Source organism: Macaca fascicularis, chromosome 1, assembly GCF_037993035.2.
Source record: "Macaca fascicularis isolate 582-1 chromosome 1, T2T-MFA8v1.1".
Lineage (NCBI taxonomy): Eukaryota > Metazoa > Chordata > Mammalia > Primates > Cercopithecidae > Macaca > Macaca fascicularis.
In genome coordinates, this window is record NC_088375.1 from 16,093,660 (window position 1) to 16,121,655 (window position 27,996).

Sequence of the window (27,996 nt, forward strand, 5' to 3'; positions counted from 1 at the left end):
GCCCAGGGAGACTTGTTGACTGTGTTTCCGAATGCCCTTCTTGAAAGGGGCAGCTGTGAATCTACACTGGTGGCAAGTTGTTGGGAGGTATCATCAAGTAAGAATTGTGAGTTGATAAAGGGTAAAGTGTTGTGGCTGGCAGTGCTTTCCATTTCCCTCTGGAGGCAGCAGCCTGGAGTCACCAAGAGAGACAGGTAAGAGCCGACGGTAGTTAGAATTTCTGATATCAACTACTCTTTCATCTCCCACATCTCAGAATTACATGATCCTTTTACAGGTAAGAAATGCCAAAAGTCTGACCCTTAAAGTCTCATGTTAATACCTATTTTAGGCCAATCTCCTGGGGAGGAGCTGGCTGGCCTCCAGTCTCTCCCTGTCCTCTTACCTGACTCAGTCCCACACTGGACTCAGGGCATTCTCTTTGTGGCCATCTGGGACTAAGCTTGAAGATTGCTGCGGGTCTAGCAGACGACTCCTCTGTGGGCTTCATAAAACATGATGATGTCGCCCCCAAGATCAGGCTCCTCACTAAATGGTAAGCAGAGAACAGTGTTTGAGAAGGGCTTCATAGGATCTTGCACTTAAAATCACAAAATGACTCTTGAGATATTCGTAGCACCTGGGAAAATGATTTTAAAAAGCTCTTTTGTTGGATCAATTTGAAATGTCTTATAAACTTCAAGTTGCAAATATTATTTCATATCTAAGACATTTTCAAAGGCTTTTTCAGTCTTGTTCTTTGTGTAATTTGTTCAGATATTCCTGATCAGGCGGTTCTTGTTTGGTCCGCTTTATTTCTTTTTCTTTAATTAAACACCATGCTTACCAGCTGCTTTTTTAAACTTTGTTTTGATGGGACTTCCTTTGTTTCAGATAGTTTCTCATACTCGATATCAACTCTACTTGCTGCAGACATGGTGATGAGGTAACTCTGGGGAGAATCCTCTCAGTATTCTAGGGAAACACTTGGTTATTTGGGTCTGGTTCACTTCACTGGTTCACTTTCACATAGAAAGATCCTCCAAGACACTTTCACTTTTTTTTTGCTTACAAAAGACAACTTCTTTTACATCCCACCCTAAGCCCATGGTCTGCAGTCATGAAGTTCTGACCTCGTTGGATGTGCCTGGGGATCGGGGTAGAGGATGCAGTGGGAGGGGAGGTTGGAGCCTGGCAGGGCCCCACCGCTCTTCAACCGACAGCTGGGATTTCTATTTAATCTGCTAGGGTGCCATAAATAGTTTGACTTGAAAAAAATAGTCTCCAGAGCTCAAACAAATTTTACGCGCAATTTTTATAGATACTGTTTAGGGAAAAACTCTCAAACCATGTTTCTCCTCTCTTCTCACACAAAAACAACAACACTCATCAACACAGAAGACTTCTGTGGCCCCAAAATATATGGGATTTCTCCCTGCAAGCAAGCAGCTCTGCACACTAGCTGGGTGCCCTCCAGTTCACTTCTGACACTGACCACAGCTGGTGTCAGATCCCACAGGTTGAAGGTTGAGGCCCACAAGTCTGGGCCGCCCGAACTTCTGACCGACTGGCTTCTATATGGGGGGTCCCACAATTCCCTCTTTGGGGTCAATTAGTTTGCTAGAGCAGCTCACAGAATCCAGGGAAACACATTTACTGGTTTATTATGAAGGATATTTTAAAGGATACAAATAAACAGCCAGATGAAGAGATGCATAGGGCCAGGTCTGAAAGGGTCTTGAGCACAGGAGCTTCCATCCCTGTGAAGTTGGGGTGTGCCACTCTCCAGGCAGGTGGATGAATTCTTCTTCACCTTCCTGTCTACCTGCACGTGTTCACTCTGTAGAAGCCCCTGGAACTGTGCGTCCTTTGGGCCTGTTATGGAGCGTCATTGGTTGTCCATGACTGAAACTTGGACAGCTGTGCAGAAATATGATTGGGCACAAAGGGCTTTACCTAAACCCAGCAAGGCCGGTCTGCTCAGATTCTTCTGGGCCTCTGTGTGCATCATTCTTTTCTCCAGAATATGGGACAGGGCCCTTTCTGGAATGAGGGTCTTATGACCCACTGTCAGATTCGAGTCTTGCCTTGGCCAGGTAAAAGGAGAACAGGAGATCACAGAGAGAGATTCTGTTTCATGAGGCCTGCTTCTAAGGCTGGAAGTGCCCCCGCATTATAACAAAGGACTATAACAAGAGTTGTGGGAGTTGTAAGCCTGGAACTGTGGATGAAAACCTATCTATCTATCAAATCATAATATCATAAATAATAATCAAATAATAAAAATGTAATATATTTAATATTAAAATAAAATCATTATATATATGTAAAATCATAATATCATAGATACACTCAAATTGCTTTGCTTTCCAAAAAGGCTGTTCCAACGTGCACTTTTAACAATAGTGTTTTGCCATGTGCTCACTAATGCTGGGCATTCCATTGCTTTGGATTTTTCTAGTCTCTAGGTAAATGTGTGCAATGGTGCCAAACCCCATTTTCAATGCTGAAATATTAGACTCATTCCCATTCATGTCCAGATTGTGCTGTGATAGGCAGAATAATGGCCTCCAAGGATGCCTATGTCCTAATCCCTGAAACCTGTGACATTTCTATTAACAGTAAGGAATAAGAATCTTTCCTCATGTTTATTGGTCATTTATATTTGGTATCTCATCATTAATTAATTAGTAAAAATTATCACTGACTTGAAGTACCACTTTTGCTAGATACTACATCCCCGTACATAAATGGAGTACTTCTGGGTTTGCTTCTGCTAACGTGCTCAATTTGTCTGTTCTTACAATGATGCCATACTGTTTGGTTTACTGGAGTGATACATTGTTCTGACATCTGATAAGCCAAGTCCTCCTGTCTTTACTTTCTTCTTGTCTTTTATAGTTTTCTGTTGGCATGCTAGTCTTGCTCATTTTCTCTTCACGGTAAAGTTTTAGAATTTCCATTGGAATTTTGATGGAGATTGTATTTAATATACAGATTAATTTGAGAAAACAAAATGAGCATTATTTAATAATATGGTGTATCTTTCTGATTGCTTAGTTTTAAAACTCCTTTGGTAAAATTTTATCATTTTTGGAGATTTGTAATTTCTTAATGAAGTTGTTTCTAAGTATTTTATAGTTTTGTTGTGATTGTGAACAGAACCATTTCTTCTCTCACATTTTCCAATTGGTTACTTCTAGTGTCCAGGAAGTTATTTTTTAACATTTATCCCATTCTGAGCACTTCTACTGAACTCTGTTATTAACATAATAATATTTCAATTAATTATCTGATTTTCTGGTGGAAAGAAAAACATATCTAAAAATGGTGACAGTTTGACTCTTTCTTTTCAAGGTTTATAACTCCATTCTTTTTCTTAGTGGACTGGCTAAGGCCCGCAGCACCACTTTGCAGTTCGGCATCTGATGCTGCACTGCTGCTATAACAAGTTACAACACACTTGGTGGCTTAAAGCATTGTGCATTCAGTATATTTCAGTCTCAGAGGTCAGGGGTCCTAAATGGATTTCAGCAGACTACAGTCATGGTGTCTTCAAGACTGTAGAGCTTCCATCCCCTCCAGAAGGAGGCTCTGAGGGGAAAATCCATTCCTTCTCTAGAGGCTGCTTACATCCCTGTGGCCCCATTCATCTTCAAAGTCAGCAGTGTTGCATCCTGAAATCTCTCTGACTTGAACACAGGGTTCTGCCTTCCTCGTTCACATCCTTATGATTACATTGGACCCACCCAGATACTCTCCTCATTTTAAGATCCTCAATTTAATCACATCTACAGAATTCCTTTTGCCTTGTAAGGTAACCTACTCACAGGTTTCAGGGATTAGGACATGGGCATCCTTGGGGGCCATTATTCTGCCTACCATAGCATCCTTGGCCTAATCCAGACATTAATGGGAATGAGCCTAATATTTGAGCATTGAAAATGGGGTTTGGCACCATTGCACACATTTACCTGTGTAACAAACCTGCACATCCTGCACATATACCATGGAACTTAAAATTAAAATTAATTTTTAAAATGGGGTTTGGTTTAGGTTTCTATGAAACCACTGTTATGAAGGCAGGGAGTTTCTTTTCCTAGCTTGCTAAAGCTTTATCAAGAAAGGATGTTGAAGCCGAGCGCAGTGGCTCACGCCTGTAATCCCAGCACTTTGGGATACTGAGGCGGGTGGATCACCTGAGGTCGGGAGTTCAAGACCAGCCTGACCAACATGGTGAAACCCTGTCTCTACTAAAAATACAAACAATAGCTGTGCCTGGTGGCCGGCGCCTGTAGTCCCAGCTACTACATGGGAGGCTGAGGCAGGAGAATTGCTTGAACCTGGGAGGTGGAGGTTGCAGTGAGCCAAGATCGCGCCACTGCACTCCAGCCTGGGTGACAGAGTGAGACTCTGTCTCAAAAAAAAAAAAAAAAAATGTTGAATTTGTATAGAACTGGGGGCCATAATTCAGATGATATTATTCTTCTCCTTTAATCTATTAATGTTGTGTTACATTAGTAGATTTCCTCATGTTGAAACACCCTTACAATTCCAAGATAAACTCTACTTGGTCATATTACTGTTTTTATACAATGATGGATTCAATGTGCTAATCTTTTTTTTTTTTTTTTTTTTTTGAGACAGAGTCTCTCTCTGTTGCCCAGGTTGGAGTGCAGTGGCGCGATCTCCACTCACTGCAAGCTCCGCCGGGTTCACGCCATTCTCCTGCCTCGGCCTCCCATGTAGCTGGGAATATAGGCACCCACCACCGCGCCCGACTAATTTTTATATTTTTAGCAGAGACAGGGTTTCACCGTGTTAGCCAGGATGGTCTCGAACTCCTGACCTGGTGATCCGCCTGTCTCGGCCTCCAAAAGTGCTGGGATTACAGGTGTGAGCCACCGCACCCAGCCTCAATGTGCTAATCTTTTACTTAGTATGATTATATTCAAGTGCAAAGTAAGAATGGCTCATAATTGTGTATGTTTGCATAGTGCTCTATGGTTGTATAATTTTTAAATGGGGAGTATGTTCTTAGGTGTACTGTAGGAGACGCAACAAGTCATTCTTACATAGTTAGTGCTAAAGGACATCAGGTGATGGTGAACGCTGGCTTCCCAGGTAGGTCTTAAAGATACGCTTCACTTGACTGATTTGTTGGGAGAAATGTCTTGACTTTACAAAAGTGACAGAGATTTGATGGGTAGTCCTGAAGAAAGAAAAATATATGCATGCAAAATTAGGGAAGATGAGTAAATTCAAAATCATCTTAAATGAGATGCCGAATACAAGTGAGCAACAGACTACCTTTATCTAAATTGTCTTTAAATAAAATGTTGATATGTTATGGAGATGGAATGGGTTCATATGGATGTGACAAGAAAACACTTATTTTTTTAGATTTAAGGTTTGAGACATACCTTCTTGGAAAACTGTGTCTCCCACTGAAGAAAGCCATCCAGATATAATGAGATGTTTTAGTAGGAAGTCAAAATAGTTTCAGTGACCACAGCGGCTATGAGATGGTTGGATTACTGTCTTCAAATACATGAAAGGCGATGAGGCGGATTCTAGCTGATGCTCCATCAATAGAGGTTAGGAGAAGATGGCTGCATTTTACAGAAGCAACAGGTTTGTTTGTAAAAAAAAATTTACTGACTCAGAGTAGAGTAAGCTTCTAAGAGGATAGAAAATTTAAGGCACATTTGATCTTGAAAAGTGATAGGGAAACAAGCCAAACCGAAGTGTGCTCTGCCAAGCCCTGGCATGCTGCCTTGTGGCAGGAGGTCACTGTTGTGGTCTGAGGTCACTCCATCTACCATCTACACACTCCTCCCACCCACAGCGTGCTAAGGAAATATTCTCTTCAGAAATCTAGGACATCATCTCAACTTCTCCTCCTGAACTTCCACTGGAGATGAGGCCTCACACTGGGGCCAGCTGTCATGTCACAGTGGATGATCTTGTAAAGGAAATTAAGGTCCATTTGCCAGACTAAGGAAACTCAGAAATCAGAATCCGATAAAGTAAACAGGATGCAAGATCTGACCTAGGAGATTAAAATCATGTTATCAGCTAAAATCACAATCTTGGAACATGAGAAAAATATCTAAGTTTAAAACATAGGGGAAAAAAAATGATAGCCTACAAAGGAACAGAAGTTTCTGGAACCTTAAATTCTAATGCAGTGTGGCAAGGCCCCTCCCACCCCGGCCTGGCGTATGGGCTTTCCTCCAGGTTCCAGCTCCCTGCTTCTCTGAAATGTCTTGGCATCTTTAGGAGACCGCAGGTTCTCTGGTCCCGTGACTCCAAACCTCAGAATCACCGAGGGAGCTTGATCAGAATACAGACCCCAAACTCCATCACAAACCAGTGACATGGACTTTCTAGATCTTGGATTTGGAAATCTGTGATTTCGAACAAGCTGCCGAGTGATTGATTCTTCTATAGCCCGCCCAGACCTGGTCATCAGGCCGGGCTTATGAAGGATTTTGCACCAGACAATAGTAGTTGGTCTGCTTGATGTGGAGCCTCCGAGCAGAGAACTATTGCTGCTAAAACATCATGAGGTGAAACATACTTTCAAAATATATTTTTAATTAAAATTTGCATTTCAGTTATTTCTCTTTTGTTAATTATTATTTCACACTTCTGATTTATTTAAAGCAATATCACCAATATTGCTGAAATCCTTTAGCCAACATAATTTATTTCCAGTGATTATATGAGATTCTGCAATTCAAACGTGCTTAGTTTGAAGCCACAGTGGCCTGGATATTGACTGCTGAAATATACTAGTTCAGGGGTGAAAATAACAATAACAGTATCAGTGAACACTTACAGCGGTGCCCACTAGGTACTGGGCAGAGTGCTAATGCCAGTTAGGAGAGTTAATGCATTTCGTCTTCTCTGAAAGCATGAGAGAGGATGAGATAGGTATTATTGGCTCAATTTCACAGCTGGGATATCTGAAGCACAGAGAAGTGATTTGTGCGGGTCTCACCACAGAGTCATGCCCAGACTCCAGAGTCCTTGCTCCTACTGGCCACACTGTCCTGCTGTCCACAACATCTCCCAGCAGTTAATCTCCATCTGCTCTGCAGGAACGCACCACACTCCCCCCAGCTCTGCATGGACACTTCCCTGGGGTGGCCCAGCTGCTCCAGGGCATCCACCTTCTCACCTACGCATGCTTCCTTGTGGACCTGTCCTGTGCTGGGTTGTGATGCTGAGAGCTGCTGATGGCGCCTGCTGCAGGAGTCATGGCTCTGATGCTCAGTGTGGCCTGAGCTCAGGGATGCTTCACCCCTGGGATGGCATCTTGCCCTTTCCTGCCAGCCCAGTGCCTTTCCCATAGGAGGTACTGCCACTGTGCACCCTCCATACCCAGCTCACTTGGACACATTTACTGAGTCATTGAGGACACAGGCTTTGATCCCATAGGACAAGGTGAATGCTGGACACTGGGGTGTATTTGGAATTGTCCCACCCCCTCACCAACAGGCACCCATTGTCCGCAGACCCCACTTGTGCACTGGGTCACCCATGGAAAGAAATTCCTAGCAAGACCCTCACCAAGTCTCTAAATATGCCTGGCAGTAATTGATCATATGAGTGAACACAGAAAGAAATTGATGATAATGAGGGCAAGAGACAAGTATCAGAGCCAAGATTTAAGCTTCAGTTTGGAGCTCCTGGCTCCCATCCCTCCAACCCTGTAGGCCCATATGCTGCCTCTCAGTGCAGCACCTGAACTCTAGAGGAAGTGAAGCACCTTGGAGCTATTTGGGGGACATCACGTGTTCTTTACCGAGTGTTCTTTCTGAATGTTCTTTACCAGGTAGGAGAGAGCTGGGATCCCAATCAGGGGTGGTCCTGATTTTAGAGCCAATGGAGTAACTTCCTGGATAAGGAGTTTATGAAAGCAGTATTAACACACTCTCAATTCAGGGTCTGTGCAGAGTATACACACCAATTAGGGGGGTGAGATGGGGATGAGTTCAAGAACTGTACTCACAGCGCTTTCAGTGTTGTGGCTCAACTGAAGCCTTTAAAGGGATTAGTTCATTCTCACACAGCTCTGAGCAGGCCTTTAAGATGTGGTGGCTCACGCCTGTAATCTCAGCACTTTGGGAGGCTGAAGCGAGTGGATCTCTTGAGGTCAGGAGTTCGAGACTAGCCTGGCCAACATGGTGAAACCCCGTCTCTACTAAAAATACAAAAAAATTTAGCCAGGCATGGTGGCAGGTGCCTGTAATCCCAGCTACTTGGGAGGCTGAGGTGCGAGAATCACTTGAACCTGGGAGGTGGAGGTTGCAGTGAGCTGAGATCACGCCACAGCACTCCAGCCTTGGCAACAGAGAGAGACTCCGTCTCAAAAAAATAAATTATAAAGAAGAAGATGACTCTAGTTACACATTATAAAAGCAACTCCATGTTTGCTAGAGAGGTAGGTAGCCTGGAAGCAGCTGTGGGTTTTCTTCTGTGCTGCTTCAGTGTGGCATAAAATACTGAGTATTTGTTCCAACCCATCTTACTCTCTTCCTCAACTTTTTCTGGCCTGTGTCTTCTCATATGGAAGGGCTATAATAATTACATCATGCATCTGTGAGAATGAGAGGAGCCTATAGACTGGAAAGCACTTAGTAACCCACAAGTCACCATACAAATGGAGAGTGTTTCCTTCTGTTTCACTTTTAGTTACTCAGAGATGGTGCTAGTCATCTAGAACACTGTGCTGTTTGTGTGTGTGTGTGTGTGTGTGTGTGTGTGTGTGTGTGTGTGTGTGTGTGTGTGTGTGTGTTTTAAGAGACAGGACATCTCTATGTTGCCCAAGCTGGAGTACAATGGCTACTCACAGGTGCCATCAGAATGCACTACATCTTTGAACTCCCCACATCAGCCTTCCACGTCGCTGAAACTACAGGCATGTGGCACTGTACACACCTTTGGATCGTTGTTTTTGTTTGGGGAACTACAGCAGGAGAGTGTGGTCAGGAGCATGGGATTGATGTGAAACCGGTGTGTGGTTGCTGGATTCCACAGAGAGGAATAAGGCACACATGAAGAGACCTTGCTGCAGTCCCCGAGGTGGAGATGCTATCTGAGCCTGGGACAGTGACTTAGGTAGACGGGCACACACACACTCTGAGTATTTCTGTTACTAATCCGTAAACATGGGACACCCAGCCAGTAAATCACACTTAATTGTTTACATATGTTCTACAAGCGTTCCGTTTATGGCAGTGTGCGGCAGCAGAAGGCGCTTCACAATGCTAATCTGTAAATAACATAGTATGTACAGGCCTGTTTGGCAATTAACTAAAATGAACAAATCAGTCATTGTGCTGGAGATACCCCTGTGAGTCCTGCAGAAACTATCCCCACATTAGAGCTGTTTCTCTCTGCATCCCCAGGTTCATTAAGACTTAAGATAAGGACCCCATTGTCCAATACTTGGAGACTTCTCCTCCACTGCTACTCTGTCTTTCTGAAAAAGCAGGGTTTCTCAGCAGCGGCACTACGGACATTTTGAGCTATAGGGTTCTTTGTGGTGGGGGCTGTCCTGGGCATCGTGGAAATGGCACCAGCCTCCAGCCAGAGAACAGCCGTTTCCAGGAAAGTTGTAAACAACTGTGCTTTGCACTGAGGCTCCAGCCTCCCCTCTACACACATAACCACCAGCTATGTCACAGGAAGTGGGTGAGGAAGCAGAAGAACAGCAAGTGACGGATTCATTCTGCAATGAGTAGCGCAGTGTTACAGCCTACGCAATATACTCCAGCTTTTTCCAGTTAAAAAGGAAATGTACTCAAGTGTTAGCTCCTCATCATCTTTGAAAGCATGACATTTTTCTAGTGCTGTTTTTATTTATGACAGTATTTCGCACTTCCATGGTGCCATGGAAGCTAGTGCCAGCTTATCTCAGTGCCATAGTCTTTGGTCTTCTATGTGTGAACATGCTCCCCTAACACACGATTACACATGTGCCAGGTTTTTTCAGGGCCCTGCCTGCCCTCTCTGCCCCCGTGTAATCCCACACCACTGACTTCCCAGCTGACCGACTATGATAAGATGACCTGCTTCACTGACATCCTCCACAGGGCTGGGAGTGGGGGCTGTTTTAGTCCCCAGGAAGGCCAACCTTGAATGACTCAGATGCAACACTATTTCCCAGTAATAAAAGCCCAGCTCCAGCTGTTGGCCTGAGGGTGGGAGCCTGTCATTTCTCAATAGAGCTTTGAAAAGACAGCCCTGTGAAGCTCCAACAGAAATGTGCTGCAGGTGTCCCGCAGACCTCTGCTGCCGCCCACCCCTGCTTGGCTTGTCACAGCTCGCCACCTTCCCCCTCTTCATTCTCTCGGGGGAAAAAAACCCAGGTAATGAAACACCTTCCTTTTAGGATGCCTTGATCTCTAAGGTGCTGGGGATAATATCCCCAATCTAGTGGAATTCTAACTCAGACTTTGTTTTCTACATTGAGAATCATTTCAGTAATGGAACAGCAGGAAGCACCCCAATGTCTCATTTTCTCTGAAAATAGAAATGACAGGGAAAATATCCATTGTTGGTGGCCTTCGATGGAACTCAAGCATCTTAGAAAGGCAGCCTGTGGAGCCTGCCTTTCTTCTGCTGGTGAGTGAGCAGTTGATGGCTGCTGGGCACATGCAGCTGGGCAAACACTAGGCTGATGCCTGCGATTCCTGGCTCTTCTCTTTTGTCTGTGGATGTTGCGCTGGGTGTCTGGGTGTTAATCTTCCTTTTCCACTATCCCCATCTCTACATCTGGAGAAAGCTTTTTCTCTTATGCGTATGCAAGGCCATTCTGAGCAAGTATCATGCCCCTCCGAATCCTTTCCTGAATAAATCCCACCCATTTTTCAGGAGTTAGCTCTCTCATTTTGGCACGTAGGTCCTATCTGATTCTGGGAGCATTTCCAAATGTTTTCTATTGAGAGCAGGTAGTGGTCATTATTCATGTTTAGAAGCCTCCATTCTCGGCATCAGCCTACCTGCAGCCTGACTCTGCTGTTGTAAAATAGTCTTCTTGGTGCCTCTTAGGCAGTTGCTAAAGCTCACGGCCCCAGGAAGCTTTTGATAGCTTCTTGGATCTTTTTCTGGAAGATTCCAGGCTCCTCTAGGCCACAGCACCCCGAACCCCACCTGACCAGCCCCTGGCTGTTCCTGTTTCCCACAGTCTGCTCTGAAGCCGTGAAGCCTTGGCAGCCTCTTTCTCAAGGGAGTCCTAGATATTAATGATAGTGGTACATCACATTGAAATGCTAAAATAGCAATCAGTGGAACTATTTCCCTGATGTGCAGGTCTAATGCGCTGTGTTGAATCAGAAGCCTTGCTCAGTGAGCAAACTCATTAAATCCTTAGGAGGAGCCTTCCTCAGAGACTGCCTTCACACACATGCCCTGCTCATCCTGTCCCAAGCCGACCCTGTCAGGGACGCTGTTTCTTGTACTTGCCTCGTAACTACCTCTTGGGGATGTGAGAGACCAGGGTTGTAAGAGGCGGCTGCCATAGAGAATACTTACAGAAAGAAAACACAGGAAAAAAAGGAGAAACTGTTCTTCCTCTCCTAGGAATGCAGGATGAGTTGCTTTCCCAAACCTACTCCCCAGGTTCATCCAAAATTTAAAGGCCCCAGGCTCTGAGAGATTTCCCTTGGGTGATACCCCTGTTCTTCATCCTGGCAACTCTGAGTGATGTGTGGGAAATGGAAGAGAGGCAGGAAAATCCTAGGAACCTGAACACCCGAATACTCTTGAAAGATCCATCTTTTAAAAAAAATATGTAAGTGTGTGGAGCTGTAATTTTTATATAATTGAGTGTTGGCCAAATATGAAAAACAATTGAATTGAATTCTTTTTTTTATTATTATTATACTTTAAGTTCTGGGATACATGTGCAGAACGTGCAGGTCTGTTACATAGTATACACATGCCGTGGTGGTTTGCTGCACCCATCAACCCGTCATCTACATTAGGTATTTCTCCTAATGCTATCCCTCCCCTAGCCCCCCAGCCTCCAACAGGCCCCGGTGTGTGATGTTCCCCTCCCTGGGTCCATGTGTTCTCATTGTTCTACTCCCACTTACAAGCGAGAACATGCAGTGTTTGCTTTTCTGTTCTTGTGTTAGTTTGTTGAGAATGATGGTTTCCAGCTTTATCTAGGTCCCTGCAAAGGACATGAACTCATTCGTTTTTATGGCTGCATAGTAGTCCATGGTATATATGTGCCACATTTTCTTTATCCAGTCTATCATTGATGGGTATTTGGGTTGGTTCCAAGTCTTTGCTATTGTGAATAGTGCTGCAGTAAACATATGTGTGCATGTATCTTTATAGTAGAATGATTTATCATCCTTTGGGTATATACCCAGTAATGGGATTGCTGGGTCAATGGTATTTCTGGTTCTAGATCCTTGAGGAATCGCCATACTGTCTTCCACAATGGTTGAACTAATTTACACTCCCACTAACAGTGTAAAAGCATCCTTATTTCTCCGTATCCTCTCCAGCATCTGTTGTTTCCTAACTTTTTAATGATTGCCATTCTAACTGGCATGAGATGGTATCTAATTGTGGTTTTGATTTGCATTTCTCTGATGACCAGTGATGATGAGCTGTTTTTCATATGGTTTTTGGCCACATGAATGTCTTCTTTTGAGAAGTGTCTCTTCATATCCTTTGCCCACTTTTTGATGGGGTTTTTTCTTGTAAATTTGTTTAAGTTCATTGTAGATTCTGGATTGTAGCCCTTTGTCAGATGGATAGATTGCAAAAATTTTCTCCCATTCTGTAGGTTGCCTGTTCACTCTGATGATAGTTTCTTTTGCTGGGCAGAAGCTCTTTAGTTTAATTAGATCCCATTTGTCAATTTTGGCTTTTGTTGCCATTGCTTTTCGTGCTTTAGTCATGAAGTCTTTGCCCATGCCTGTGTCCTGAATGGTATTGCCTAGGTTTTCTTCTAAGGTTTTTGTGGTTTTAGGTCTAACATTTAAGTCTTTAATCCATCTTGAGTTAATTTTTGTATAAGGTGTAAGGGAGGGGTCCAGTTTCAGTTTTCTGCATATGGCTAGCCAGTTTTCACAACACCATTTATTAAATAGGGAGTCCTTTCCCCATTGCTTGTTTTTGTCAGGTTTGTCAAAGATCAGATGGTTGTAAATGTGTGGCATTATTTCTGAGGCCTCTGTTCTGTTCCATTGGTCTATGTATCTGTTTTTGTACCAGTACCATGCTGTTTTGGTTACTGTGGCCTTGTAGTATAGTTTGAAGTCAGGTAGCGTGATGCCTCCAGCTTTGTTCTTTTTGCTTAGGATTGTATTGGCTGTACAGGCTCTTTTCTGGTTCCATATGAAATTAAAATATTTTTTTCTAATTCTATGAAGAAAGTCAATGGAAGCTTGATGGGGATAGCATTGAATCTATAAATTACTTTGGGCAGTATGGCCATTTTCATGATATTGATTGTCCTATCTATAAGCATGGAATGTTTTTCCATTTGTTTGTGTCTTCTCTTATTTCCTTAAGCAGTGGTTTGTAGTTCTCCTTGATGAGGTCCTTCACATCTCTTGTAAGTTGTATTCCTAGGTATTTTATTCCCTTTGTAGCAACTGTGAATGGGAGTTCACTCATTATTTGGCTCTCTGTTTGTCTGTTATTGGTGTATATGAATGCTTGTGATTTTTGCACGTTGATTTTGTATCCTGAGACTTTGCTGAAGTTGCTTAATCTTTTGTTTTAAGCTTCACTCTTTTGCCTCTTCCTCTCATCATTGAAAAAAATGGTGGGATTAGGAAATGCATGTTCTCTGAGAACCTAAATGATCCATTTGACGTTTTGTTTAGTTTTATTTCCTCTCTCCATATTGTGGTTGAATCCAATAACATAGCCCCAAAATGATATACAGAAATGCAAAGAAGAAGAATAAAGGCTCCTGCATTATTCTGCAGTTAGCGTCATTATCTCTGGGGAGCTGGTAGTCTCTAGAGGATTATTGGGGTAGAAGAACCTGTGTTTTAGCACTATAACTTTGAGTGGACATGTGAGGCCAGTTCTGACCTGAAATCCTAGTGTCACATTCAGCAATCAAGTACTTCGGTGGCTCCTAAAATGACTGAAGACAATGCCCATGCCATGACACTAGCACTTATGAGGGCCCAAACATGGGCTATAGGGGTAGGCACTTGGTGCATTGGGTTGAGTCCTGTTACCTTCCTTTTCTTTCTATATCAGCCTAAATGTTAAGATAATTCTTGGACAAACGGGAGACTCAAACCTTGCTCACAATGACAGGATTCTGAACATTTGTTCCATGTGAATTAATAGTAGTTAGGACTTTGTTTTGCAGCCTGGATTCTTTCCTATATGGCCTCCATGCCCTCTTCAAAGGTGACTTCAGAATAACAGCACGTGACGAGTGGGTATTTGCTGACATGGACCTACTGCATAAAGTTGTAGCTCCAGCTATCAGGATGTCCCTGAAACTTCACCAGGTAAAAACCTATTTATTTATTTATTTATTTAATTTTTGAGATGGAGTTTTGCTCTTGTTGCCCAGGCTGGGGTGCAATGGCATGATCTCGGCTTGCCACAACCTCCACCTCCCAGGTTCAAGCGATTGTCCTGCCTCAGCCTCCCAAGTAGCTGGGATTACAGGCATGCACCACCATGCCCAGCTAATTTTGTGTTTTTAATAGAGATGGGATTTCTCCATGTTGGTCAGGCTGATCTCGAACTCCCGACCTTAGGTGATCTGCCCGCCTTGGCCTCCCAAAGTGCTGGGATTATAGGTGTGAGCCACCGTGCCTGGCCAAACCTATTTTTTTTTTTTAAGTATCACTCAACTACTCAGGAGGTTAAGGTGGAAGGATTGCCTGAGCCCAGGAGTTTCAGGCTGCAGTGAGCTATGACTACACCACTGCACTCCAGCCTGGGTGACAGAGCAAGACCCTGTCTTTTGGGAAAAAAAAAAGAAAGAGGATAAGCCTGAAACTTTAGAGGAAAAAATGGCCTTTGAAAAATATGGTCTCCTTTCTCTGCACAGCTCTGTAAGTGGGTTTATTACTTAGGTAACTAAGCATTGAAGCCATCCAGATATTCTGACTTTAGCCAATGGTGATTTGCCCTCAAGAGCAGCTAGGACGTGGTGATACTCCACTAGGAGAAAGACAGGTATTGTGCAGAGACAATAACTTAGCAAAAGTGCCCAACCTATATCTAAAACTATATGCGAAAGTCAGAGGAACCTAAGCCATGAAGCTCTTTTCTAGGCATATTCCATTGGTTAGTGCAATGAGTTAAGAGGTGTCCTCTGTGCCGAGCTCAGGATTTGGAAAAAGAACAGGAGAGAGGAAGATGAGGAAAGGGCTTAGCTTTGGAGGTCACTGGACAGTTGCCACCTGCATGCTTCCTGGGGGTGAGTTCCTCTGATCCTTGCCCAGCCCCCATCCACACTTCTTCCCACCAGGACCAGTTCACTTGCCCTGACGAGTATGAAGACCCAGCAGTCCTCTACGAGGCCATCCAGTCCTTTGAGAAGAAGGTGGTCATCTGCCATGAGGGTGACCCAGCCTGGCGGGGCGCAGTGCTGTCCAATAAGGAAGAGCTGCTCACCCTGCGGCACGTGGTGGACGAGGGCGCCGACGAGTACAAGGTCATCATGCTCCACAGAAGCTTCCTGAGCTTCAAGGTGATCAAGGTATGGCAGCCACGCTTTCTGGGTCCCCCGTTGGCTCACATCTCCCTATCTAAGAAGAAATAGAATGGTGGTGGACAGGGGGCCACTGACACAGGAGTCCCTGTGCCAGCATCCTCTGTTCAGAGGAATGTTCTGGAAGGAGCACTGGCCGGCAAGTGGGGCAGGGCATGGCATCGGGCTGGGTGCTGCGTTCCCCTGGCAGGATCACCCTCCACCTCAGAGCCAGCACACAGGCACAGACTTTGCCAAGAAGACCCAGTAGACACACATGTAGGTGAGAGTCAGGATATAGCTTATTTGTAGAGACTTTTTAATTCTCTAGAACCCACACCTGTCTCTCATAACCCGTTCCTGGCTCCAATAAGCCTTATTCCCAATGGCTCTTCTTTTCATATAGCTTCAAATCACTAAGTGAAAACAAAAACTACTTTCTTTGCATTCTCTCTCAGTTTCCCCATGAAGATGGCATCATATCCGTCTTGCAGGACAGCTCTTCTGGCTTGACTGTGAAAAGAGCTTTACACCAAACTTTTGTAGTCACAGATATTCAGTCCCAGAGTCCTGCTCTCTCATTGTAGTTAAAAACCAATAGATTGGCCAAGGCGGGTGGATCACCTGAGGTCAGGAGTTCGAGACCATCCTGACCAACATGGAGAAACCCTGTCTCTACTAAAAAATACAAAATTAGCCAGGTGTGTTGGTGCATGCCTGTAAGCCCATCTACTCAGGAGGCTGAGGCAGGAGAATTGCTTGAATCCAGGAGGCGGAGGTTGCGGTGAGCCAAGATTGTGCCATTGCACTCCAGCCTGGGCAACAAGAGTGAAACTCCATCTAAAAAAAAAAGAAAAGAAAAGAAACCAATAGACTGGAAAACACAGGCCATCTGCCTTTCTTCCCATTCCCTCTCTGACTGGCAGGTTAACAAAGAATGCGTCCGAGGACTTTGGGCTGGACAGCAGCAGGAGCTCATATTTCTTCGCAACCGCAATCCAGAGCGCGGCAGCATCCAGAACAATAAGCAGGTCCTGCGGAACTTGATTAACTCCTCCTGCGATCAGCCCCTGGGGTACCCCATGTATGTCTCCCCACTAACCACATCCTACCTAGGGACCCACAAGCAGCTGAAGAACGTCTGGGGTGGACCCATCACTTTGGACAGAATTAGGACCTGGTTCTGGACCAAGTGGGTAAGGTAAGTTTTTACAACAAATGCCTCTATCCAGATGTTGGGGGAAGGCATGGGGGATGCAGGGAGCTCTGTACTCCTGGTTCAGATTTCAGTGTCAGCCACCATTTTCTCATATGATTAAAACTGCTACCCCCAAGTGGCATTGAACAGATCATTTGTTTCAGCAAGCAGTCTCAGATTATGAATCCATGGGAAATCTCATACAGATGAGAATCTCTTTCCCCCACATTTGCACAGGCTGAGAATCTGCTTGAGTTCTTGCAGAGCTGCCAAGGTCATGAGTCTTTAGCAGTAACCGTTCCACATCTGTTAGCAAGAACTGGAAGAACATTCCAGCACACAGTTCTCATCCAATAAGTCTTCTTACCTGGACATAGTAATCAGTTGGGATGAATTCTAAGAAGTTTTGCCGGAAGATGCAGAGCTCCCCATCGAGCCTCGGCACTAAGGGTTCCTATGGAAGGTTGAGACTGAAGCCCATTCATCCTGGTGCAGTCTGTTCATTGACCAGATGCCGAGGTTTGCGAACAACAGCCCCTCTTCCCACCAGCATGCCAGGTGGCTGCTCACCTGGAGAGGATGGTCTTCGATCCCGATTTAGGCAAGGCCATGGTGGAGCATTTAGGGGGATTAGGAATGTGTTGGTGAGAATCCTCAAAGGATTTCTCCCTCCCACAGGATGCGGAAGGACTGCAATGCCCGCCAGCAGAGTGGCGGCAACATTGAAGACGTGGACGGAGGAGGGGCCCCGGCGACAGGTGGCAACAATGCCCCGAGTGGTGGCAGCCAGGAGAGCAGCACAGAACAGCCCAGAAAAGGTGGTGCTCAGCACGGGGTGTCATCCTGTGAAGGGACACAGAGAACAGGTGGGTGCAGTGGGGGCCTCCGAACTACTGATGAAGTCCTATTTGGTCCCAGTGAGCAATGCCCTGAGTTATGATGTTGTTTTGACCTCTGAGAGCACCTTCTTGCATTGGGACAATAGATGCCGGAAATTTGCAAACTCTTGTAATTTCTGCTCAGAAAAACAACTCTCCATCTGTTAGATTCAGCTTTTACCATTTATCTATCTGTCCATGACCTTGGCCAGCCATTCATCTGTCTGTCCACCTGTCCAGGGGTCGCTCCATTCCATTCCATCTCTCACTCTATGACCGCGTGATGGTGTGCCTTCTGCATCTGGCCGTGTTGTAGCTATTGACCCATGTAGTGTCTTCCTCTTCTGCAAGTGTTTGTGGGGTACACAAACAGGCCTCCTGCCTTCCCTCTCCTGCTTCTCACTGATTCTCACCTTCCTCCACTTAGACTTGACATTTCAGAGCAGAAGAAAAGAGGGGAGGAAGGGTGCCCACAGATAGGAACCTAGGAGGTAGCTGCAGCCAAGCTTGGCTGAATCTAAAGTTTAAAATCATGTTTAAACTAACACCCAAATAGTTATGCTCCACCAGATGGATGAAGTTCCAAAACTCCACTGGTGGTCTGTGCTGGGGAAGAGGTGGCTGGACTAGAAAAGGAGGTCCTGAGGGCTGGCAGAGGATGAGTGTCCTGGGAACATGAGAGAGATGAATGCTCTGCCCTGGTTCCTGCTGGCCCTTGGCTTTACCCTCTGAAGCATGTTAGTGGTTTTACCTTTTGGCCTCAGTTCTTCCTCACTGTCCAGGAGCGTTTAATAAGTGCCTCTGTGCATGCTTCTCCTGCCAGCTCTGCACCAAATGAGCCAGGAGTTACAGTCCCTGCCTCCTGGGAGTGCCCAGAGCAAGGCAGAGGATTGAACAGAGACAGTAGGATGTACGCAAACATGGGCAAGACATGAGAGAGAAAAAGAGAGAGAGACAGAGAGAGAGAGAGAGAGGATGTGTAAACCAAAAAGTATCTGAGACAGCTTTCAATTAATTTAGAGGTTTATTTTGCCAAGGTTAAAGATGTGCTGAGGGAAAAGGGACATGAGCGACAGACCCAACTGTGGCTACTTTTTCCAAAGAGGATTTGGGGACTTCATTATTTAAAGGGGAAAGAATGGGCAATAGGGGAAAAAGGCGGGGCGGGGGGTAGGGAAAAGGGGCATTTTGCAACCACTGCAACCCGCCTTTGAGGCTTTTGATCAACCTTCGCTGAATCCACATTTTACATGTAAAAAGAGTGGGTAGAGAAATAGTCAATTGTACATTCATCTCCAGCTCTGCAGATCTGCATTTTTACATACAGTAAACATAGAGTTGAAGAAGGAGTCATGAGTGCCTTTGTCTCAGGTGAGCAGATGGAGGACTCCTAGTCCTTTCTTTGTCCCACATTTGTAAAGATAAGCTGTTCATTTACATTTTCAGGGTGAAATTTAACAGAACTGTTTTAGAGTAAAGATCTTGGGGCCCACAAGGAATTTCTCTGCAAGCAAATTAGAAGGGAGGCAGTTTTGCGTGTCTCGGTTCCCAGGCTTGACTTTTTCCTTTGGCGTATGAGTTTGGGGAGATTTTATTTTCCTTTCACAGATGCTAGATAGGTAGATAAGGACTGATTGATAGAGGACAGAAAGAAAGGTAGGTAGGTAGATAGATAGGTAAATAGACAAAATAGGTAGTATCAGCTGCTCAAAAGAAAGGAAAAAAGATCTCCCCCTGCCCCACCCACCCCATGCTGTTTACTCTGAGGCCCTGCAGGACGCCTGCTGGAGGCCTCCCGTGCAGCTCCCAGGCCTCCAGTATCTCATTGTTTAGTTAACATTTCTTATCGCATGAAAAATGTGTTTCAGGATCACGGGAGTGACTTTCCAGATGGGAAAATGCAGAGTAGCTTCCAAACGGTGAAATGCCTAAGCATCTGTCATTTGCCAGTACTTCGAGGTGACTTGTGTGGACCAGAGAAAGTCTAGAGTCAGGGGGGTCTGGCTACGGGGTGGGCAGGGTCCGAGACAGGAGTCAGAGGTGGGGGTTCCAGAAGTGCTTCAGACCTGGTTTCTTGAGGCTTGGCAGAAAAGAAATTGGAGGCTGGGTGCTGTGGTGCACGCCTATAATCCCAGCACTTTGGGAGGCTGAGGTGGGAGGATCACTTGAGGTCAGGAGTTCCAGACCAGCCTGGCCAACATGGTGAAACCCCGTCTCTACTAAAAATACAAAAAACATTTAGCCGGGTGTGGTGGTGGGTGCTTGTAATCCCAGCTACTTTGGAGGCTGAGGCAGGAGAATCCCTTGAACCCAGGAGGCGGAGGTCGCAGTGAGCCGAGATCACGCCACAGCGCTCCAGCCTGGGCAGGGAAAAAAAAAATTGCAAACACCTTCTTTTCTTTCTTCCTAGTAAAACAGTGCCTGCAACTGGCCTTGCCTGGAAGAGCTGGTGTTCCTTCCACTCCCTGCAGTCCAAACACCATAGGCAGTGAGCATTCCTCACATTTACAAGAGCAATCACAGCTTCCCGTTTGTGGAAGATGTCAGAGCAAGATCTTTTTTTTAAAATTGGATTTTTAACTTAAAATTTAATAATCAAACTATACAATCAGCATAGTTTAAAACTGAAACAGGACTGCCTGGATTAAAACAAAAATCATGGGTTTCCCCACTTCACACCCCAGGAACATTCCTAATTCCCAGAGGTTACTGCTTCCAACTCTTGCAGCTGCTTTGTATTTTTTGGGCATCTACCTCCACATATTTAAATGACATGCTTACTCTGGAGCAGGATCTACTAAAGCCCAGACCAGCTATTAAATTTCTCATGAATGCTTCTTAAAACTGCTCCTGCCAAGGCCACCGCTGACTTTCTACATTTTACAAGTAAAGGTGCATGCCTGGCAAAATACCCCACACCCCACATGCCTTGGCCACACCTGCAGCCTGACTTTGTCCCAGGCTCTGAGACCCGTTGTTGTCCTGCTAGGGGGATGGAGGGTTGGGGAGATTTATGAAGCCCTGGGCCAAGCATCAGCTGCTTTGAACTCACCCGCCTTGCTGCCACTCTGCTCTTTCTTTGCTCCCACGGCTATTCACGGCATCTTTGCTGCAGGATATAAAATTTGGTAACAGTAACAGTTCTCAGGTGCTACTCTACCAACACCATCCTGAGTACTTTCATGTGCAAATTCACTGGATCCTCACCACGGCTCTTAGAGATGCAGGCGGTTTCACCCTCCTCATCTTACAGATAAAGAAACTGAGTGTATTAGTCTGTTTTCACACTGCTATAAAGATACTACCTGAGACTGGGTAATTTACAAAGGACGGAGGTTTAATTGACTCACAGTTCTGCATGGCTGGGGAGACCTCAAGAAACTTACAATTATGGTGGAAGGCGAAGGGGAAGCAACGTAAGCACATCTTACATGGTGGCAGGAGAGAGCAAGAGTGAGGAAGTGCCACACTTTAAAACCACCAGCTCTCATGAGAACTCACTCACTATGATAAAAACAGCCTGGGGGAAACCACCCCCATGATTCAGTCACCTCCCACCAGGTCCCTCCCTTGACACATGGGGATTTTTTTTGGGTGGGGATACAGAGCTAAACCATATTATTCTGTCTCTAGTCCCTCCTAAATCTCATGCCCTTTCACATTTCAAAACCAATCATGCCTTCCCAACCATCCCCCAAAGTCTTAACTCATTCCAACATTAACTCAAAAGTCCAAATCCAAAATCTCATCTGAGACAAGACAAGTCCCTTCCACCTATGAGCCTGTAAAATCAAAAACAAGTTAGTTACTTCAAAGATACAATGGGGGAACAAGCATTGGGTAAATGTTCCCCTTCCAAATGGAAGGAATTGGCCAAAACAAAGGGGCCACAGGCCCCATGCAAGTCCAAAACCCAGCTGGGCAGTCATTAAATCTTAAAGCTCCAAAATCTCCTTCAATGCCATGTCTCACATCCAGGTCACACTGGCGCAAGAGGTGGGCTTCCAATGCCTTGGGCAGTTCTGCATGGGTACCATCCCCGCAGCTGCTTTCATGGGCTGGGGTTGAGTGTTTGCAGCTTTTCCAGGTGCACAGTGCAAGCTGTTGGTGTATCTACCTTTCTGGGATCTGGAGGATGGTGGCCCTCTTCTCACAGCTCCACTAGGCAGTAACCCAGTGGGACTCTGGGGGCTCCAACCACATATTTCCCTTCCACACTGCCCTAGCAGAGGTCCTCCATGAGAGCTCCGCCCCTGCAGCAGACTTTTGCCTGGATGCCCGGCATTTCTATACCTCCTCTGAAATCTAAGCAGAGGTTCCCAAAGTTCCACTCTTGTCTTCTGCACACCCTCAGGCCCAACACCACATGAAAGCAGCAAAGGCTTGGAGTTTGCACCCTCTGAAGCAATGACCCAAGCTGTACCTTGGCCCCTTTTAGCCATGTTGGAGTTGGAGTGGTTGGGATGCAGGGCACCAAATCCAGAGGCTGCACAGAATGGTGGTGTCCGTGGCCCAACCCATGAAACCATTTTTCCCTCCTAGGCCTCCAGGCTTGTGATAGGAGGGGCTTCTGTGAAGATCTCTGAAATGCCCTGGAGACATTTTCCCCATTGTCTTGGCTATTAACATTGTGCTCCTTGTTACTTATGCAAATTTCTGCAGTGGGCTTGAATTCCTCCCCAGAAAATGGGCTTTTCTTTTCTCATCCATCGTCAGGCTGCAAATTTTCCAAACCTTTATATTCTGCTTCCTTTTTAAACATAAGTTCTACTTCCAAACCATCTCTTCATGAACAAATATGACTGAAAGCTTTCAGAATAAGTCAGGTCACCTCATGAATCCTTTGCTGCTTATACATTTCTTCCACCAGGTACCCTAAATCATCTCTCTCAAGTTCAAAGTTCCACAGATCTCTAGGGCAGGGGTAAAATGCCGCCAGTGTCTTTGCTAAAGCACAGCAAGAGTGACCTTTGTTCTAGTTCCCAAAAAGTTTCTCATCTCCATCTGAGACCACCTCAGCCTGGACTTCATTGTCCATATCACTATCAACATTTTGGTCATAACCACTGAGCAAGTCTCTAGGAAGTTCCAAACTTTCACTCATCTGCCTGTCTTCTTCTGAGCCCCCCAAACTATTCCAATCTCTGGCTATCACCCAGTTCCAAAGTTGCTTCCCCATTTTCAGGTATCTTTATAGCAATACCCCACTGTGCTGGTACCAATTCTCCATAAAAGTCCATTTTCACACTGCTATAAAGATACAACCTGAGACTGGGTAATTTATAAAAATAGGTTTAAATGACTCACAGGTCCACATGGCTGGGGAGGCCTCAGAAAACTTACAATCATGGCAGGAGGTGAAGGGGAAGCAAGGTGTGTCTTACATGGCAGCAGAAGAGAGTGAGACCAAGGAAGTGCCACACTTTAAAACTATCAGCTCTCACGAGAACTCACCCGCTATCACGAGAACGGCCTGGGGAAACCACCCCCATGATCCATTCACTTCCCAGCAGGTCTGTCCCTCAAAACATGGGGATTATAATTCAAGATGAAATTTGGGTGGAGACCAGAGGCCTAGAAAACTTAGGTCACTGTCCAGTGTCACCCAGCCAGGCAGTGGCCAGTCTGAAAGTCATGCCTAGGCGAGCTGGCCACAGAACTTGTGATCCCAACCACCTTGCACCATCCCATTGTCCTGGCCCCAGGGATGCTGCTTCAAGTGTCCTTGTCCCCAGCCCTGGGAATGAGCTGATGGAAGCAAGCATCACTGAACACTGAGTGTGCCGCCCTTGCTTCCTGCCTTCCATCTGTGCAGCTGGCATGTCCCTGCCCAGCATGACTTTGTCCTGTCCCCTGGCTGGCAAGGGTTCCACTTATAAGTGATCTTCCTTCTGGCCTCACGAGCAGGCAAAGCTGACACCCAGTTCTTTCTGAAGCAGCCAGCAGGGGCTCCTTTACTTTCTCACTGTGGTCAGGGAGGGACAGGGGCAGAGCAAGGGACTGTCTCAAGTCCCTTTCCAGCTCAAGGAGCTGACATGCTGAGGAAAGAAGGCACCGCAGCCTAGGAAGCTATGCCAAGGCTTTTATCCCCAGCAGAGGGTCAGAGAGCTAGAAGGGGACAGGGGAGATTGAACAAGGCGTGCCACCCCTTTCCTACTTAAAAGAAGGAAACACCTCTCCTATCGTCTCTCCTGCTTTTTCTCTCTGGTCTTTCATGCAGCTCTGCAACTCACAAAACCGTAAATCTCCACAAAGCAAGTCAGAGTGATTTCATTTAAACTTAAATCAGTTCACATTGTTCTTCTGTTGAATGATGGCTTCAGCTCAGAATTTCTGAGTCTCCTTAGGCTGCCATAACAAAGTACCATGGCTCGGGTGGCTTAAACAGCATGAACCTACTGTCTGCCAGTTCTGGAGGCTGCAAGTCTGAGATCCAGGTGTGGGGCAGGCTTGGTTCCCCCTGAGGGCTGGAGGGGAGTGGGGTCCAGGACCCTTCCCTAGCTTGTGGTGGTTCTTTGGCATCTTTGGCATCCCCTGGCCTGGAGAAGCACCACTGAGCTCTGGCTTCGTCTTCACATCGTGTTCTCCCTGTGTGCTTGTCTGTGTCCACACGTCCCTTTTTTATAAGGACACTGGTCATCTTGGACTCAGGGCCCATCCTACTCCAGTATGATCTTATCTTCATGAACTACACTTGCAATGACCCTGTATCAAAGTAAGGCCCCACCCTGAGGTCCTGGGGGTTAAGGCTTCAACAGAGGAATCTGGGGAGGGAACACGATTCAGCCCGGAACACCCACGCACATCCCATGCGCACCCCTCCCCTGCAGACCCCCATCTGACCTGCTGCTTCTCTGATGCCTTCTCTCAGCCCTCTCCTACAAGCCCATATCCCCAGCACACGGCCTCTTACTGTCCCTCACCAGTGTGAAGCATTCTCCTCCTCAGGACCCCCTCAGCTGCTGCCTCCTCTGTGTCAAACGTGCCTCTCCCAGGCTTGCAGCTCCTTCATTCACTCACGCAGCCTCCCATCAAATCCCAGCTTATCCAAGAGACCCCGGCCAGCCTTCCATACAGCACTGCCGTCCCCCTGCCCCACTTTCTCTTCCCCTCCAATCCGTACCTGATGCATGTCCCTCGTCTGTGGTCGGAATTCCCCATGAGCTGTTCACTGCCCGGCACCTAGGACAGTGCAGCCCACACTGGATGCTCAGTTGGGCAGCTGTAACTTCTGCAGAGCCTGTGACAGGAGCACACGTGAAGACCATGCCACCCTCCTCCCTGCTCTCCCCACATCCTGCCAGGTGAGGGGCTGCCTGCATACACTGGAGCCACCCATTCGCATGCCCGTCTGGGGGTGCACACGCCTGCAAGTAGACCCAAGGTCCGCCCTGGGAGGGGACCCTGGGGAAGAGGCCTGTGCAGGCCCAAGTTTGGGGCAGCGAATTCTGGAGTCCTGGGAACCCAGCACATGGCCAAGCAGGAGTGGGTGGGAGCTGGTTGACATGCTCCCGCTCCACAGCTTCCTGGCCCTGTGGGGACACAGATGGCTGCAGGGGCCACCAAGGGAAACCTCTGAGGTGCTGAGCTGGGTAGTAAGCATGGTCTGGGCTCAGCAGACAAAGGTTGAATGAATGAGTGGATGGTTACCCCTCCTGGCCTCAGCCACTTACACTACAGCTTCCCTAGAGGGCGAGGGTGTAAGGCCCTCGGGTCTCAGACTTGCAGCTGTAGCCAGGTTCTATCACAGCCAAGAGCAGCGGAGCCAAGAGCTGCCAATCTTGTTGGCTCTCCTGAAATGTACCATCATGTCCTTGGTGCCCCAATCCCCCTGCCAGAATCCCTCCAGGATGTGACTCAGCTGTCCAGAAGGCTCTCCAGGAGACCCAGGACTGAAGGCTCCTGGTGACACTTGGTGATAGGGCTCTGAAAAGAGGGGCCTTAAAGACAGCTGATAGGCTGAGGGGAGGACTGCACCCATGGTCCCCTTCAGGTACTTCCCCAGCCCGAGAGCAGCCAGGCTACCTTCAGATGCAGCTGAGATCCTCAAGCGGTCCCTATGAGGAACTCAGGCACTGAGGGCAGACGCCTGTCCAGACCATTTGGACTGGAGTCCCCGAGGGGGCCCAGTGAGCTACAGGAAGGTGCGGGGCATGAGGCCCAGTGGGGAGGATATCAGGGGACAGCCCTGCCTCAGCTGCCCGAGCATCTCTGCACTCAGCCTCCGCTATGGCAGCTGCCTTCAGTGGGGCTGCCTGGGGCAACTCCTTTAAAGCTCATGACGGGGCCCGAGGCCGGCCGGCGACATCAGCAAAATGCCCACTCTGGGGATGCCAGTGGGAACAGGGCTGGAGGCCAAACTCGAATTCAGGAGGCTGGAAGGTATGTGCATGTTTGCTTCAAACCAGCATCCAGGGCCCCCAGGAAGCCTCCAGGCAGCAGGGAATTCTGAGACACCATGGGCACAGCTGGTCTCCTGGAAGAAATCCAGAGCCGCCCAAAATAGGCACAGGAAAGGGATAACTTGCCGACCCCACACTCAAGACATGGACATCTCTCCTTCTTGTCCCCTAGAAAAATTAAACGTCACCTTCTTTCTACTCCCACTGTGGTTACAGCCACAGTGGGGCACGGGCCACCTTCCACTGTGGTTCACTATACTTGCTCCCTCCCCATGGGCGGCAGAAGGTCAGGAGCCATTGTCTTGTCTCAGCAGTTAGCAGCTCCCCCAACACATACACTCCTGGGCCTCATGTTGGAGCCCTTGGCCTTGGAAAAGGAGAGTACGAGTAGGTGTGGACTTCCTGAGGGCTCCCACACCCACACCATGGCACCCTCGGCACTCGATACACAGCCGATGCTAGAAGATGCCCGTGGTGTCAGTAAGAGAGAAGTTGCACCCACAGGCTCTTACCTCCTGCACCTGGCCACGCCCCTGATTCTGACCTCCTCCTTCATGGATGCAGATGGTGTGCGCATGTGGGTCTGTAGCCCTGACTGGGACCGGGAGCGCAAAGCTTTCATTCATCTCAAGACACTGCACCTGACACCCAATGTGCAGGTAGCCCCTGGGGTTCCAAGGAGAGCAAGCCCAAGAAGGAGGCTACCACAGTGGGAGGGGTGGCTCTGCCTGGCCCTGCCCGGGACACTTCGCAGAAACCACCTGCCTGCCATTCCCAGCAGGCCATCATTCCCTTCAGGGATGTGAACATAACTGGATTTGATTTCAGTCTCTGGCCTCCTTCTCACCCTCCTCCCAGTTAAGTAAAACAACCATGCCCGTCCGAGTTGAGACACATAGCTCCCAGAAAGGAAGCCGGAGACCTGCTTGGCCAGTGCAGGGGGGTTAGAGGCCAGTCTCCAGCCAGAGACCTGCTTGGCCAGTGCAGGGGGGTTAGAGGCCAGTCTCCAGCTATGGGGAGGACATTCCTGATCCCGGATCTTTGTACTTGACCCTGGAACAATGGAGGAATCACCTTCCTATTTTCCTAACCTTTAGCTTGCCCTCCAGTCTGCAGTGGCAGCCCCTTGGGTCTCAGCCTCTAGTCAAGATACTGATTTTTTGAAATGCTTCTAATGGCCAAGTTTAAGAAACACTGTACCTACCCCAAACTTTCTGAGACCCACTGGATTTCTAATCAGGGTTTTGGCATCTGGTCTGTTTTGCAGGTTTGTCCCGTGTATCCTTTACTTACATGTTAGTGTGCTGGGTGCTGAGCTCATAGTGGTGATACAGGGCTCCTTTGCTACAGGAAGGGCATATAGTGGAGAGGACCGCGCATCAGACAGTGACAACACAGTGTGCTGAGTGCCATTCGAGAAGTGGTCGGGGGCCTCTCAGACGGGAGGACCTGCCTCTCTGGAAAGGGCATGACAGAGACACTTAGCCAAGTAGCAACGAGTGAGCAGTTTTGAAGGGCGAATTTGAACCAAATTCTAACAAGGGTCTTATTTTACTCACCAAGTCACCAAGACTCAACTCGCATAACTGGGGACCCAGCTGCCCCCAGCCTTCGTTGGTCCCTGCCTCAGTTCTGGCCAGGTATCCCAATCCCGAGCCCTTGCTAGAGGCTGAGCGGACTGGGGTCCCTCCTGCCTGAGACCCCACGAGCAGAACTCCTCTCCCCAGGCCGGCCACGCTGTGCATCGGCTACTGCTGGTGCACACAGCACTTTGCACCCAGCCGCCAGGCGCTCACTATGCCAGCCTCATCTAGGGCCCGACAACCTGCA

The 27,996-nt window shown here is 47.1% G+C and overlaps 1 protein-coding gene and 1 long non-coding RNA gene across 24 annotated transcripts in view; one reads left to right on the forward strand and one right to left on the reverse strand.

The window, feature by feature from the left end:
• PCNX2 (pecanex 2) overlaps positions 1–27,996 on the forward strand; it is a 309,218-nt gene that overhangs the window by 275,552 nt on the left and 5,670 nt on the right. For 10 of the 16 annotated variants that reach the window (XM_015440348.4, XM_065545159.1, XM_045391633.2 and 7 more), the window contains 4 exons: positions 14,333–14,492; positions 15,467–15,697; positions 16,615–16,889; positions 17,565–17,752. In XM_015440348.4, coding sequence (XP_015295834.3) covers positions 14,333–14,492; positions 15,467–15,697; positions 16,615–16,889; positions 17,565–17,752 — 854 coding nt within the window. Of the gene's footprint in view, positions 1–14,332; positions 14,493–15,466; positions 15,698–16,614; positions 16,890–17,123; positions 17,401–17,564; positions 17,753–27,996 lie in introns of those variants that run through there. The other 6 variants (XM_005539760.4, XM_073995174.1, XM_073995508.1 and 3 more) reach the window with 4 other exon arrangements.
• Positions 55–27,912, reverse strand: LOC102130652 (uncharacterized). Of its 8 annotated transcripts, XR_010587040.1 has the most exons (8): positions 27,726–27,912; positions 27,460–27,623; positions 24,888–25,004; positions 20,817–20,873; positions 5,403–5,591; positions 5,055–5,191; positions 386–528; positions 55–172 (listed from the first exon to the last, which is right to left on the reverse strand). It is a non-coding gene; the product is annotated as an uncharacterized lncRNA (long non-coding RNA). The 8 variants fall into 8 exon arrangements; XR_006697803.2 differs by having other exon boundaries at positions 27,460–27,763; XR_012414968.1 differs by lacking the exon at positions 20,817–20,873 and having other exon boundaries at positions 27,460–27,763.